General features: G+C 40.4%; 1 protein-coding gene across 4 annotated transcripts in view; it reads right to left on the bottom strand.

The window, feature by feature from the left end:
* Nucleotides 1-760: 760 nt before the first annotated feature.
* Nucleotides 761-15,659, bottom strand: part of plekhg5b (pleckstrin homology domain containing, family G (with RhoGef domain) member 5b) — a 162,927-nt gene continuing 148,028 nt past the window's right edge. For all 4 annotated transcript variants that reach the window (XM_038309253.1, XM_038309252.1, XM_038309254.1 and 1 more), the window contains 12 exons: nt 14,857-15,027; nt 9,986-10,081; nt 9,570-9,770; nt 7,306-7,416; nt 7,056-7,205; nt 6,841-6,978; nt 6,621-6,740; nt 6,400-6,532; nt 6,129-6,244; nt 5,885-6,033; nt 3,047-4,030; nt 761-1,411 (listed from right to left, as the gene is read on the bottom strand). In XM_038309253.1, coding sequence (XP_038165181.1) covers nt 1,402-1,411; nt 3,047-4,030; nt 5,885-6,033; nt 6,129-6,244; nt 6,400-6,532; nt 6,621-6,740; nt 6,841-6,978; nt 7,056-7,205; nt 7,306-7,416; nt 9,570-9,770; nt 9,986-10,081; nt 14,857-15,027 — 2,379 coding nt within the window. In that variant the 3' untranslated portion in view covers nt 761-1,401. The remainder of the gene's footprint in view (nt 1,412-3,046; nt 4,031-5,884; nt 6,034-6,128; nt 6,245-6,399; nt 6,533-6,620; nt 6,741-6,840; nt 6,979-7,055; nt 7,206-7,305; nt 7,417-9,569; nt 9,771-9,985; nt 10,082-14,856; nt 15,028-15,659) is intronic.

The raw sequence follows: 15,659 nt of genomic DNA, 5'->3' as shown, positions 1-15,659 counted from the left end.
ATTAATATCAGTATCTGTATGTTTTTGATTGAAACAGTTCTCTTTAGAAATGCGGGATTCCCTGGAATGAGTTTTCTCTCTCTATCAGAGTAGATGAAAGAACAAAGATTTCAAAAGTGTATTTTGTAATTTTTTTTTTATTATTTCATAAGACACTTTGAAGTCATTCCTGAAAGAAAAGACAGGATTTTGGTTCATAGCATATTAATGCCTGACAAGACGGAAACAAAATATTAACATAAAAAACATTTACAAATCATGAAAGCAAACAATATAAACAATATCTTATAAGACATAGCAGGGGGTAATAAATATTACAAACAAAACAAAAAAAACTAAAGTAAACAGAGTTATTTACCTATTTGGTTTGGGAAATGTTTGGAGTAAATTACTGATCTGAAAAGTTATCTCCCAGAGAGAAAGCTGTTCAGCTAAAGCTCTGCAGAATAATCACCACAAACCTCTTTCCTAAACCTGCTAACCTCACCAGGAGAAAGAAACGTTTTCTACTGCCACTTTCTCTGAAATCCGTAGTCATTTTGTGTTTTTTGTGCCTCAAGCCGAAACACGTATAGTGCAGAAAAACAACAACACCAAAACGGCTTCAGTCACTCGTTTTTAGTCCTCAGTTCATCAAAAAACATAAACTGGAAACTGTTTTTTTATATATATATATATATATATATATATATATATATATATATATATATATATATATATATATATATATGCTGAAATGTGATTGGCTTATTTGGACTGCTTTAATTTTTTTTTGGTTTGTTTTTTTATTTTATTTTGGGGGCGGGGCTTAGATAGGCCTCCCCTCTTTGGCTGTGTTTGCATTTTAACGAGGAGACGGAGATCAATTTAGGTTCAGTCAAGACTACGCTCATTTCATGGCTGAATATTTCGCTCTTTAGTGTTTTTACTGAAATAAAATGGTCGGATCTGCTTTCTAGAAGCTGATCAGCCTCAGATTTATTTTTTTTTCTTAGCAAACAAATGTATTCAAGATTCTGTGTTGCTTTCTTCAACAACAGAGTTCGACGACTCTTTCGTGGAGCGCAGGGATGAGGTTGTCGGACCTCCGCCCGGATGTCTCCTCTCTGCAGGTTCCACCCCTCCAGTGCTACTTCTGTTCCAAAGTGCAGGCAATTAATGTCTCTCTGCCCCTCCCTTTTTGCTGGAGGAACTCAGAAACCAATGAAGCATAAAGTAAAAAAAAACAAACAAAACAATTGCTGTTGTATAAATAAAAAAGGAAAAAAGAGTCCTAATGTAAGGGAGAGGGCAGTGGGACAAGAGTGCATCCGTGTCTGTAGAAAATCAGTCCATCCTCACAAAACAAGCGTTAATCCTTGTAATGTCCAAGCGCTGCAGGTCAGCCGTTAGGAAGAGACGTTATACTTCCCTGGAAAGACAAACAGAAATATTAGCGTGCATGTTCCCTGCCATGCACACAATGACCTAGAATAATACTATGGAGAGCGGTTTCATTTCAAATTAAATTAATACTGTAATAAATATTCCATCAAATGTTCCCAGTTAATACACTACAAAAAATTTGAACTTTTTTTTATTATTTACATTTGTTGTGTTTATTTTTCAAGATATATAATTATTAATAAAAAAATTCACAAAGGAAAAAAAAAAACTTTTTTTAGTAATAGGATTATATTTGTAACTTTATTTCAGAATGTATTTAGTGACGTCATTATGGGGAAGTTATTTGTATTTCTGTATTTCAACATATAGTTATTTGATATAAATAACTCTTGAAATAAATCAATCGTCAAATAAATAAAACTAAGTTTTTTTTATACATGCGTTTATATTCAAATAAAGCTTTAATAAATAAAAATATATCAAAATAAAAATTAAATAAAAAAAGAAATAAAGAAACTTTGAAGTACACTCATAAATGACTATGTGAACTAAAAATTTACTTTTTGAAATATTTTTTTCATTTGGCCTGGAGGCAATTGACTACTGGATGGATGGATGGATGGATGGATGGATTGATAGAAAGACAGATGGATGATAAACAGACGGATTGATAAATGACAGACGGATGTATGGACGTAGGGATGGAACGGTTTATGAAAACCGCCTGAACCATTCGGTTCGACTGTCTCGGTTCGGTTCGCGTGTGTTACGTTCGGTTCATGCGCTGCTCCTTTTTCTCATAGGCGAAGCGTTTACACTCCAGAGCAGAAGGTGGCGGTACTGCGACCAAAGCCAACCACCAGTAGTAAACAAGAAGAAGAAGAAGCGAAGCAGCGTAGCCGGGTGTAGCAGGGAAAAAAATCAGTTGTTGTGGAGAATTGTGTGGGTATGGCGAGTGGGAAAGAACAGGAGTTGGAAGACGCGCCAGCAGCACTTTATAGGTCTGCTGTATGGGAGCGCTTTGCATTTAGAGTGACCTACGATGACGGCGGAAAGAAAGTTGTGGATAAAAGTGCAACAGTGTGCAAGCATTGTGCAACACGTTTTGTTTATGCTAACAGCAACACGACCAACATGTCATGCTAACCCCGAAATCCCTCATACTCCGTCAGCGCTCCGCCCCGCTGCGCTCCAGACCGCCTGCGCAAAGCAAAGCCTAAAGCCTCCGCTGTGGCTCCCGGACGCTCCGCTCTGACTTCCTTAGAGATTGTAGAGGGCATGCGCCAGATGATTAAATTCAAAGCAGCAAAACACGTGGAAATGATCCAGGGTTTCCTCGGATCATTAAAAATAATTACAATTAATTAATTTTTTTGGATTTTTTCATCAATTTCATAAATTTTAATTTTTTCATAAATTTTTATATTTTTTTTTATTTTTCGGTGTAACAATCAACATATACCGAACCGAACCGAAAACCGTGACCTCAAAACCGTGAACCGAACCGAACGGTGGATTTTGTGAACCGTTCCATCCCTAATGGACGGATGGACGAATGGATTATTTCCTTTGTGAATTTTTTTAATTGAATAATAACTGTTTAAATGACTTTGGACTAAATTGCCTCTCCGTAGAGGCCAGGCTGATATTTCAGACTTACGATGCCGTCAGCGTGGAGTTCAGAACCAGAGTGGTGCGTATCCTGTAAAGCTGAGCCAGAGTCAGCTTCTTGTGCTGCTGGGCTGGTGTTTTCCTCTTTTTATTTTTAGGTGAATTACCGTCTCCCTCCGTCTTACATTTCCTATCCGAGACGCTAGATGGCGCCGTCTCCCCATCCTGCTCATCCAGCCCGGCGGAGATCCTACGACTGTTCATGGCTTCGGCGCGGCTCAGGCTGGCCTTCAGCTTGTCGGAGGGCATGCTCACGCTCAAGCAGTCCTCCGATCGGTTGAGGCTGTTCTGCCGCAGCTCCGACAGACTCTGACTGTGAGCCAGAGAGGACGGGTCCGTGTCCTCACAGTCCAGGTCCTGGGACTGGGACTGGGAGCTGAGAGAGTGTGCGTGGGAGATGACGTCTTCGCCGTGGACCCGCTGGAGGAGGTTGTCTTCAGAGCGGGACAAAGTTAAAGAGGAGAGCCTCTGCATGCATTTGATCCTGGACTGGACAGGAGGACGTCTGCGAGGTTTGGATGACGGCACCACAGAGAGCTGGGACCCCACAGACTCATTCTCTTCTTCTTCTTCCTCCTCATCCTCCTCCTCCTCGATCTCCTGCTCACCCAACTCAGCCTCCTGTTCTCCCACTTCCTCCGTCTCTTCCTCTCCACTCTGGACGGGCTGTTGCTGCAGCTCTCGGAGGAGGGATTCAGGTGAGAGGGTACCATAAGCGCTGTCCATGGAGAGGGACCGGTACAGAGGGTCCAGCTCCTCGCTCTCCTCCTGGATCTGTCCGATGTAAACGCCGGGATGGACCCTGTAGACGGGCTGCTGAGGCCCGGGGCCGTCCGACAGATGAGCCGCGTCCGACTCAGAGTCTTTTCCAGAGGACTCCTCCTCGTGTGCGCGGGAAGCGGGACGCTGCGGGAGCTCAGCCGGCTCGTCAACGTCCATCACAGACAGGGTCTCAGTCGAGCCGTCTGATTGGCTGAAACGACAGGAGTTTCAATCTTTAATGAACGCAGGCATCAAAGTGTATCTGAACATGTAATAAGGACAAAAATTAGAAAAAGAAAACAAGAACCAAGATTTTTTCCTACTAAATCAGTTAAGTTTAAAAAAATGACATTGCTTTTGAAAAACTAGCTTTTAAATCAATCTGCCACTCTGGGAGGTGACTTTAAACGAAATTCAAGCTCTGAAAAATGTTTTACAAAAAACATTGAAATATAACTAAAATGTTTGCAACTGGTGATTAATCGGCCGACCAATCGACCGGCATCTATTGTTGTTTAGCCAACTTCAGCAACGCTCTGATAATCCCATCAAAGCTCTAAACTTTCACTTCTTTTTAAGAGCAGTTATTGGAGAAGTTTCCATTTTTTCACGCTCAACTCTTTAAAGAAGGGCAGCCATTGCAGCCCTACTGAGCATGCAGCGACTATGTGTCCCTTCAGATGTTCGAGATGCATTTTGTCTAAAAATAAGCATTTTTGAGCTAAAATTTAGCATTTTTAGCAGTTTATAACAAAAGGAAATTTTGTTTAAAACAGCACTTGACAATTCCATTTTTCAAAGTGCAACCTTTAAAACATTAACAAATACATAAAAAATAGTAATATAAACATGACTATACAGTATATTTACAGTTCTAACATTATTATTATTGTTTTTTTCATTAATATTAATAGGTTTGAAGGCTGGGAAACGCTGCAGATGATGGATCAGATGCTGAGATGCATCTCATTCCCTCTTTATTAGATTTTATGTTTAAATGTTGATTAAGTTTCATTTTCTAAATCACTTTTAATGCCATTTAAATACTCTAATAAATCTCTAATAGTTATTATGTAGAACTTCTGTTTAGTTCAAATTGCAATATTATTCTTAAAATTTTGAAATCACAGTAAATCTGTACCAGGATAGTATTTTTTTTATGTTCTGTTTACCAATACAGTGAGAAAAAGAGGAAAATTAACTTTTTATTGGGTTCTTTAAAAATAAAAAGAGTTTTTTTTTATCATTTAAAGCAAAAATATTAATTTTACTTTTGTAATTAAGTACAATATAAAACCCATATTTTATTTTAATCAAGTATTCCTATAATAAATTTTTAGTAAAGAAGAATATGAGTGACGGTAAGATGAAGATTCTTGAAGCTCTGAGGCTTTGATCCAATTATTGACCTCATGGGCAGCATGGTGTAATTGTTCTATGGCGCCATCTAGTGGACAATACATATAAAAGCTGTGACAACAATGATATGTTTTTTTTTTCGTTTTGTTTTGCTCATCTAAATCTTTAAACTAAATAAACAACTATATTTGATGCTAAGATTTTTTTAATATGGTCTCAGTTTGGTTTTGATACATGATGAAATACCTGGAAACAGAATGGTTGTAATTTGAATGTGCTTATGTTAAAAGGGACAGATGTTTATTGATTTTTATTTTAAAATTAACTTCTTTTACTGTATTGTGGTTCTTTTTAAAGGAGAGGAATCAAAATACTAGAGAATGCGATGACAGGATCAGCAGCGTTTTGCTGTGCTTTTAAAAACAGCCAACAGGCGAAACAGATCCTGAATCAGTGACGGGGTTCGGCCGGCTATCGAGGCCTCGAACGCCATCGACATAATCCTAAAAACACTTCACTAAACATCACACACCTCACTACTTTTGACACCTCCGATTTATATTCTAGTAGAGTAAACGCTGCAAATCAAGTCAGATTAAAGAGGCTGGTTTGCCTAAAAAGAGGAAATTTGGTGCAAAAAGAAAAGAAAATATAACAACCTCAATTAACTGAATTTTAAGGGTTTATCTTTTTTTTATTACAGTACCTGGAGTTCTGCTCATCTTTGTGCCGAAGGATCGGGGAGCTTGTCGTAGAGTTGCTGCTCTCATCTTCCTCCTCATCCTCGGCTGTGCATTTCTTCTGACTGTCCTGCTGCCGGAGGTCTTCCTCACTGCGGAGCCTCTGCAGCTGGTTCTAAAAGACAAAAAAATATATATACAGACATTTAATAACAAACCAAATAAAATCACAGCATCATCTGAATCACATCAGAATCATTTTTTGCCAACCTGGACGTTGCAGACTGCATCGATCCAGCTCCGCCCCTGGGTGGCGCTGTTGGCTTGGAAGGTGTAGGCTGCCACTGCACTCTTGAACTCGTTCAGGTAGATGAGGATAAAAGAACCTAACATAAAACAAATCAGAAACAGGTTATTTTTGTTCTTTAAGCATCTTATGCTTAACGTCGTTGATGTTCTTCGTCGTCGAGGATTTCCTGCTTTTCTTTGGGTCAAAAATGTAGATAAATCAAAACAAAATAATCCCCAGCAGAGAACTCACCGGGATCTTTGAGCTCCTTACAGATGACCTTGTCGATGAGGAGAGGTTGCCTGATAATTTTAACCTTTTCCACTCGTTTCACCGGTTTGGTAATGAGCAGCAGGTCGGTGAACAGGAAGCAGTAGACCTCCATCTGCAGGACAGGAGTCAGAAACCAGCTGTGACTTCAAAGAAGGGAAGACGTGGTGCGTTTACAAGCAGGCCGTGTGACTCAGCCTTACCCTGCTGTCCTTGCCCTCTTTCATCCTCAGAGCTCCCTCCAGGTGCAGCTGTCTCGTCTCCTCTGGTGACGTCCCTCTCATGGGAGACATTAGGTCCAAGTGGTTGTACTCTTTCAGGATCTGATAAAAAGAAGAAGACAAAAAAACAAACAAATAAAGCAAGAGTTGACATGAAGTCTGAGGAGTGAAAGCAGTGCAGCTCCAAAGGTAAGCCTCTTACCTTTTCCACTTCTTCACTGCTGCCCTCCACAGCCTCGTAGGAGTCTATCCGGGCAGAGATGGTGGCCAGCTTCTGCTCCTCCTGACGCTGCCGCATCTTGGAGTCCACGCTGTTGATGAAGCGCTCCACCGTGACCAACTGAAACAAAAACACCCCCCCGTTAGGAGCCGAACGGATCGCCGCAGGAAAAAACGACGGCCGCCTGGGATCCTCACCATGCTGTTCACGGCGTCTCGGGCCGGCTGCTCGTCCGTCTTCTTCAGTATGCTCTTCAGCAGGAGCGGGTATTTGGTCAGTCTCTGATGAGGCTTCGCCAACATGTCGGCCAGCTTCAGACGGTTACACTGCTTATGGGTCTCTGCCCACTAAACAGAAAAAACAAGCGAACAATGAGATGGAAAATCAAGCCAGAATTAAAAAAATAATAAAAATGGAAGAGGAAGACGGGCGTGTCGGGTCACTAACCGTGACATACGTCCTGAAGAGGTCGTTGTCCCTGAGAATTGTGCGCATGTACTCCATGCAGGCCTCCTCCTCCATGCAGTAACGGACGTACGGCTTGAACCTCGACTCAAACTGAGAATGAAGACAGAAAACGGAGATATTATTACAACAGCGAGGGGGGGGGGGGTATCAGAAACAACGGTTATTTTAGCTCTACTGGAGTCACTGAACAGATAATTACTCATAACAAAATCCTTATTCAGAAATGATTCAACATTAGAGTGGTTTTAGTGCTACACTAGCAGCCATTCGCCAGCTGAATGGCTGCCTACTTCCCTGCAACTCCCAGCATAATCCCCTCCTACTTCCAGCCACTGGCCTTCTCCTGGGCGTGCATATTTTTTTACTCTGAGTCCACCCTTTCCCTGAATAACAGGGTCTGACCAGGAGATGACGCTTCTCTTTAGATCTTAATGTAAGATGTAATGTAAGGAATTGTAGGGGACCAGCCAATAGCCTCGTGAGACCATCCTGATCTTGCGAGCTTTCAAGGTTTCAATCGCAGATCAGTCTGGAGACTCTCCGTTAAAGAAAATTTGGAGCCGTTCACCAAACGAACGTCCAATCAGCGTTGGCTTTGAGGCGGGTTGAGGTGTGACGCAACGAGAAGCGCGACAGTTCAGTCTAAAGAACATGGCGGCTTCAGCCGATGAAACTAGCGTTATCGTGGCTATCCAGCAAGTTTTATCGGAATTACAGAGTATTTCATCACTGAAAGAAGAGCAAAACACTGCTCTGGAGGCTTTTCTCAGTGGAAAAGATGTTTTTGCTCTTCTCCCGACTGGTTTCGGCAAGAGTTTGATCTATCAATTGGCTCCTCTTCGTCGTCGCTCTGTTAGTACGTCATATGCTTCGTTGATCTGATTGGTTTATTTGGCCCGTCTATCACCAACATAGGCCAATCAGCTAACCAGTATTTTCGCCCCTTCCCAAAATTACTTCTACGGAAGGTTTCCAGATGGATATGCGGAGCAAATCCAACTGGCGGAGTCAGGTTAACCAGCCAAGGGCCCATCAAGGAAAGTGGGGAAAATTTTGAATGGCTACTACTGTAACTAGATAATTACTTGCAACAAAATAATTTTTTTTTCAAACGGCGTACCCCAAAGCTTGCTTCCTGCCACACTTCTTTTTCCACTGATTTGCACAATTTCTCTTTGTTCTGGTTCTGATTTATGTTTCCAGATGCTCCAGAAATGCTAATGCTGCGGAGCATTTAGGCTTTATGCTTTTACCTTCAAACATACCAATAGATTCATAGATTTTATCTGCTAGACCAGGGATCTGCTACCTGCAGTTCCAAACCCTTAACTGGCAGCTTGGCTTCATGGCTCCCTTAGTATATTAAACATGAAATCTTTCCAGGTTTTTTTGGTTTTGTCAATTTTCCCCCCCCCCCATGAAGCAGCACTGTAACCTGACTCCGCAAGATGGATTTGCTCCTCATATCCATCTGGAAACCTTCCGTAGAAATAATTTTGGGAAGGGGTGAAAATACTGGTTAGCTGATTGGCCTATGTTGGTGATAGACGGGCCAAATAAACCAATCAGATCAACGAAGCATATGACGTAACAGAGCGACGACGAAGAGGAGCCAATTGATAGATCAAACTCTTGCTGAAACCAGTCAGGAGAAGAGCAAAAACATCTTTTCCTCTGAGAAAAGCCTCCAGAGCAGTGTTTTGCTCTTCTTTCAGTGAAGAAATACTCTGTAATTCCAATAAAACTTGCTGGATAGCCACGCTAACGCTAGATTCATCGGCTGAAGCCGCCATGTTCTTTAGACTGAACTGTCGCGCTTCTCGTTGCGTCACACCTCAACCCGCCTCAAAGCCAACGCTGATTGGACGTTCGTTTGGTGAACGGCTCCGAATTTTCTTTAACGGAGAGTCTCCAGACTGATTAGCGAGTGAAACCTTGAAAGCTCGCGAGATCAGAATGGTCTCACAAGGCGAGCAGCACTGGCGCCATCCTGGGAAATTTGATCTTGAACTGCTGCTACTTATAAGTAACAATGTTAGGTAATTTATCAAAGAGCTCTAAGGAGTCAAATACATCATCATTATTATTATTATTACAATAAATCAATCATGAATTAAAACCTTTACTCTCCATTAAACAAATGTTTTTTTTTCTTTTTAATTCTCCTTGATTTTTGTTAATGTTCTTGGTCCGTTTTTTGTTACCACTCTAACTTTCCGCAGCATATTCTGGCTGCCACTGACCGTGCTGAAGCCGTCATGGAGGTGGGTGGGGTCGAGCAGCGCCCGGGCCTCCCTGGCCTGCCTCAGAACCGGCAGCATGACCTGGTTCCACAGGGAGGTGTGGAGCCGGACGATCTCCTGGATGTTGCTGAACAGCTTGGTGGGGTCCACCTCCGTCAGCAGACCGCTCTCCTGCAGGTTGAGCAGGCCGGACTGGAACAGCTGGAGAAAAAAACGCAGGGAAAGTTTAAGATCGGAATTCCATGAAGTGTTTACTGCAGAGATATGGAACATTTTACTGCTTTTCAGCCTCAACAAGGAACTCGTTGAGTATCTTATCTTCCAGGACACAGACGTCCTGTTGCTCAACACCCTGTTACAGTACGGGACGGTTTGATGAGCGGCGGCAGCATGCAAACCGCTTTCATTGCACTTACATCAGTGATGACTCGCAGCTTTTTTATATAGGTGGCCTCTGTGTGCAGAAGTTCCCATATCGCCTCCTGCTGGTGGAACTGTCGCCTCGTCAGCGCCTGCATGAAAATACAGAGGTTTTCCTGATGAGCATGACATGAAAGACGGCGCCTAATTAGCTTCACCAATCCAGCAGTTACTGGAAGGCTCAATAAATGGGTTTATTGTGGATCAAAAACAATCTAGGAAAATTAATCAGTTAAATTGTTGTTAAAGAATTTATTATATAAATAGTTTCAATACAAAAAAACACATTTTTTAGTATGCAGATGAGAATATTTTTGCTCTCAACTCCATAAAAAAGTTAACTAGAAAAATTCCAACCTTTAGATAATATGTTTAGGTAAGGATTCCGCCGCTTACTGCATGCGTGGAAACTCATCATCATGTTATCCCACCCTGAAACTGACCAGCTGCCTCATTTTTATCTTCACCCAGCATCAATTTCAAACCGTGCTGCCTTGCATGTAAACGGGAAGTGGGAAAATCAACGCTCATTTCCTCTTTTTGTTTTTCTTTGCAGGTATAAAGCTTTTCTTTTTTTTTTTTTTATCATTTATACAAATTTTTCAAAAGAAAACAAGGACTAATAAGAAGCTATCTGTAGTTAGTAATAGTAAAATAATAAACTAAGGCAAAGTTAAATGCTGAATTCCCATTTTTGATGCATTATCAGCATCAGAACTCCAAACAATAAACTTTCAGCAACTGTTCTTGCTGTTAAACTGGAATGTGATTCAACAAAATGTTACTTTTTGCTACTTTATTTATTTGTGCTGATGAAAAAAAGTAAGAGTTTCTTTTTTTTTTTTTTACATCTGTGCAATTTGACCAACGCCTTAAAGTTATAAAAACAATCCAGCTCAGACAGAAAGCTGGTTGAAGAGCAGAAAGCTTCAATTTAAGCACCTAAAAATGACCTCTGCTGGTCTCACATTTTAATCCGTCATTAAAAATTAGTTACTCATGAGGACAAAGGTTGACAGGGCTGGAATTAGCCTTCCCTAAACTTCAGTTACAGTAAGCCCAGTATCTCAGAGGTTTATTGCTGTTCTTAACTCTCTCCAAACAGCTGTTTATATTAGTCACCAAAAAGATGAACAAAAAAAAGCAACAAAGTTTTTCCATCAAAACATTTTAACCCCATTAAAGCCCGATCCAAGAATAAAACAAAACAGAAAATTACTTTATTTTGGTTTGAATTCCTTATTTGGCCTTTTAACAAAATATGTAAAAAGAAAAAACAGAAATACATGTTTGATATTAATAATTTATTACTATGCCATAAGTCAAGATTATTTTTTGTGTAGTCGTCTACTGGCTGTTATCAGGTATATCTGATTGTGTACAATAGGATTTTGTGCAAAGTTTTTACCATTAAATTATGCAAAAGGTGTCAGATGCAAAACATATCAGAAACCGTATGTATCAAATATGATACATTTGGCATTATAGGGTTAAGCACGCCCAGAGTGGTGATCTTTTAAAGCTCCTTTTCTAAAATATTCCTTCCTTCTTAACCCCTTTATAGCTCTAAGCTCACTCTGTGAAATACTTTGATAATCTAAATGTCAAGCCCATAGTGTGATTAGAATCCAGGACCTTATTACCTTTGTAACATTTAATACAGATGGATATTTTGATGGCAAAAATTTATTTCAATGTAATAACAAGAAACGCCACCTTTCCCAAATATATTAAGAAAAATAACAAAAGTGCTTCTATAAGGAATTCATGAGTGAAAGAAACACTTTTTTTTTGGTACAACAACCTTAGATGCATTAATGCTGATACTGGCACTTATATTTTTTAGTTTATAAACCTAAATATAATTGTCAACTAGACTTATTAACTTTTTTAACTTTACTTTTTAGCTTATTAAACAACTTTTTACCTTTTTTACTTGACTTATTAACTTTTTTCCCCCCACTTAATTTCCAGTAGCTAATATATCATTGAAGGGCTCATATAATTGATCAAATGCCAAAATAAGATGTACATCCATGTAGCAGGATCTTTGCTGAACGGCTGGATATAGATCTTGAGTTTCTAGACCTCGCTGAGGGATTAGATTAGATGATTAGATTAGCTTTATTGATCTCACAACGGAGAAATTCACTCGTCGCATATTGGCATACAAGTTACAGAAGGTGCAAACAGGGAGGAAAAAGGTGCATTAAGAATAAACAATATATATACAGTATATCAAGATAAATAGGATTAAGGTGCAAATGTACATGTATTGCACACAATAAAAACAAAATAAAAATAAGAAATGAAAATATGTACAATCCGGATGGCTTATATGCAGGTGGAGAAATATTGTACAGTAATAAATAATAGGAAAAAAAAAAAGGGGGATGCTCCATTTGTAAGGGATATGCAAGTAATCAAAAAGTGATGCCTTATAAAGGGTTAATTAGACATTAAATTGAACATCAAAATGGCTCAAACTAATCAGAAACACAACCAGAAGTTTAAAAGGAGCAACCAGCTAAATGTAGAGACCATTCAATCGATGAGCAGTTCTCATTCAACAATCCAAATCCTCCCTTTTAGCAATTAAGAATAATCAGGAAATTTGCAAATTCCGAGTAACTCTGGGAGCGTTTAACCTTGCAGTACCAACGCTGAACCTTACGTAAGGCCTTCAGCAGTAAATGTCGTACGGCAGGGAAATTACAGCAGCCCGGCAACCATCTGATTAGCCAGGTACACATTAACAGGTGAAAGCAAATGACGGCGGGAGATTGACGCTATCATTTCCAAAGGCATTTACTGCTCTTCAGCGGTCGGCTAAAAACCTGCTCCGTAAGCTTTATTACTGCGATACAGGTAACAAGGGAAGCTGTGTTCTGTCAGATCAGCATACCTAGAGTCAATATGCATGCGCAAGACATCAGTTTTGCATTTATCCCTTTAGTTTTGTACAAAAAAAAATCTATTTAAGGTCAAATCGCCATACGTAAAAAAAAAAAAAATCCATAATGTAAATGATTAAATTGTTTTTTTTTGTACATGACTAAAGGGATAAAAGCCTGTTGAGGTAGTTTAAAGTTTATTTTTCATACACTGGGTATTGACGATGGGTATGCTCATCTGACAGAACAAAGGCAAGGATGGATGATAAGGAGGGTACAGGAAGAAGACATCCTTATGAGCAAACGTCACGTTTGGTTACTCTCCCCGATGTACAGGTGCTGGTCATAAAATTAGAATATCATGAAAAGTAGATTGATTTCAGTAATTCCATTTAAAAAGTGAAACTTGTATATTATATTCATACATTACATACAAACTCATATATTTCAGATGTTTATTTTGTTTAATTTTGATGATTACAAATGACAACAAATGAAAATCTCAAATTCATCATATCAGAAAATTAGAATATTGTGAAAAGGTTCAAAATTGATGGCCCCTGGTGCCACACTCTAATCAGCTAATTAACTCAAACCACCTGCAAAAGCCTTTAAATGGTCTTTCAGTCTAGTTCTATAGGCTACACAATCATGGGGAAGACTGCTGACTTGACAGTTGTCCAAAAGACGACCATCGACACCTTGCACAAGGAGGGCAAGACACAAAAGGTCATCGCTAAAGAGGCTGGCTGTTCACAGAGCTCAGTGTCCAAGCACATTAATAGAGAGGCGAAGGGAAGGAAAAGATGTGGTCGAAAAAAGTGTACAAGCAAGAGAGATAACCGCACCCTGGAGAGGATTGTGAAACAAAACCCCTTCAAAAATGTGGGGGAGATTCACAAAGAGTGGACTGCAGCTGGAGTGAGTGCTTCAAGAACCACCACACACAGACGTATGAAAGACATGGGTTTCTGCTGTCGCATTCCTTGTGTCAAGCCACTCTTGAACCACAGACAGCGTCAGAAGCGTCTTGCCTGGGCTAAAGAGAAACAGGACTGGACTGCTGGTGAGTGGTCCAAAGTCATGTTCTCTGATGAAAGTAAATTTTGCATTTCCTTTGGAAATCAAGGTCCCAGAGTCTGGAGGAAAAGAAGAGAGGCACTTCATCCACGTTGCTTGAAGTCCAGTGTAAAGTTTCCACAGTCAGTGATGGTTTGGGGTGCCATGTCATCTGCTGGTGTTGGTCCATTGTGTTTTCTGAGGTCCAGGGTCAACGCAGCCACATACCAGGAAGTTTTAGAGCACTTCATGCTTCCTGCAGCTGACCAACTTTTTGGAGATGCAGATTTCATTTTCCAACAGGACTTGGCACCTGCACACAGTGCCAAAGCTACCAGTACCTGGTTGAAGGACCATGGTATCCCTGTTCTTAATTGGCCAGCAAACTCTCCTGACCTTAACCCCATAGAAAATCTATGGGGTATTGTGAAGAAGAAGATGCAATACACCAGACCCAACAATTCAGAAGAGCTAAAAGCCACTATTAGAGCAACCTGGGCTATCATAACACCTGAGCAGTGCCACAGACTGATCGACTCCATGCCACGCCGCATTGCTGCAGTAATACAGGCCAAAGGAGGCCCAACTAAATACTGAGTGCTGTACATGCTCATACTTTTCATGTTCATACTTTTCAGTTGGCCAACATTTCTATAAATCCTTTGTTTTTATTGGTCTTCAGTAATATTCTAATTTTCTGATATGATGAATTTGAGATTTTCATTTGTTGTCATTTGTAATCATCAAAATTAATCAAAATAAACATCTGAAATATATGAGTTTGTATGTAATGTATGAATATAATATACAAGTTTCACTTTTTAAATGGAATTACTGAAATCAATCTACTTTTTCATGATATTCTAATTTTATGACCAGCACCTGTAAACCATGTAGGAAGCTCCTGTGCGTACCTCAGAGTTGTCCAGCAGCGTCTGCCAGCTGTCCTCCATGACCAGGTTGGCCTCCTCCTCTTCCTCCTCCCAGGAGTCTTGGTGGAAGGAAAGCTGCCGCGGCACCTTGGGGAGCCCGAATAAGGAGTAGGAGTGGAGCTTGCTCTGGAGCTGCTCAAGACGGTCCAGCTCCTGCAGAAGGAAAAAGACCCGAGGATGATGACATGCTCCTCTAAGAGAGGATTATTTACACATTTAAACTGAAGATAAAGTTTTTCTGCATGGTCTGTATAATAAAAAATCAGCTTTTATATTTAAACCCAACTGTAGACGCTACCCGGCTCTTTGTTCAAACCGGCAGGCTTTACACAGTTATGACAATGAGCTCTGTGCATTGAGACCACTTTAACAATAGGCAGCAAGAGAATAGGGGGGGGGGTGAAGGCTACAGTTGGGCTGAGACCAAGCGGTGCCTCCCTAATTAAACGACAGATATTAGAGAGAAGGTTATTAGATGTGAGCCTGTTAGTGTGGTTTTTTTGGGACAGAGTGACTGGCGGGTGTTTGACCCTGCAGCACAGAGGATGACGGAGGTCTGGTTTCTGGTCCCCAGAGAGTTAAAGAGGGCAAATCTGCTAAATTATGACAGAGAGTCTGCAGATGTCCCGGATGTGAGCTGAGGGGTCAGACGCTTTTAGATGTTAATGCATAATATTGTGTAATGCATAATAACATTTACAAACAGGTTTATCACAATCCACTTTCATCTGTAAACCTATGAGGGACTATTTAGGCAAAAAAAAACTGTGGGGTACTACTTTTTT

Source organism: Cyprinodon tularosa, unplaced genomic scaffold (assembly GCF_016077235.1).
Source record: "Cyprinodon tularosa strain WSP-4 unplaced genomic scaffold, ASM1607723v1 ctg66, whole genome shotgun sequence".
In the NCBI taxonomy this organism is placed as follows: domain Eukaryota; kingdom Metazoa; phylum Chordata; class Actinopteri; order Cyprinodontiformes; family Cyprinodontidae; genus Cyprinodon; species Cyprinodon tularosa.
The sequence above is the reverse complement of the archived record's forward strand: the minus strand, read 5'-3'. Positions and strand labels throughout refer to the sequence as shown.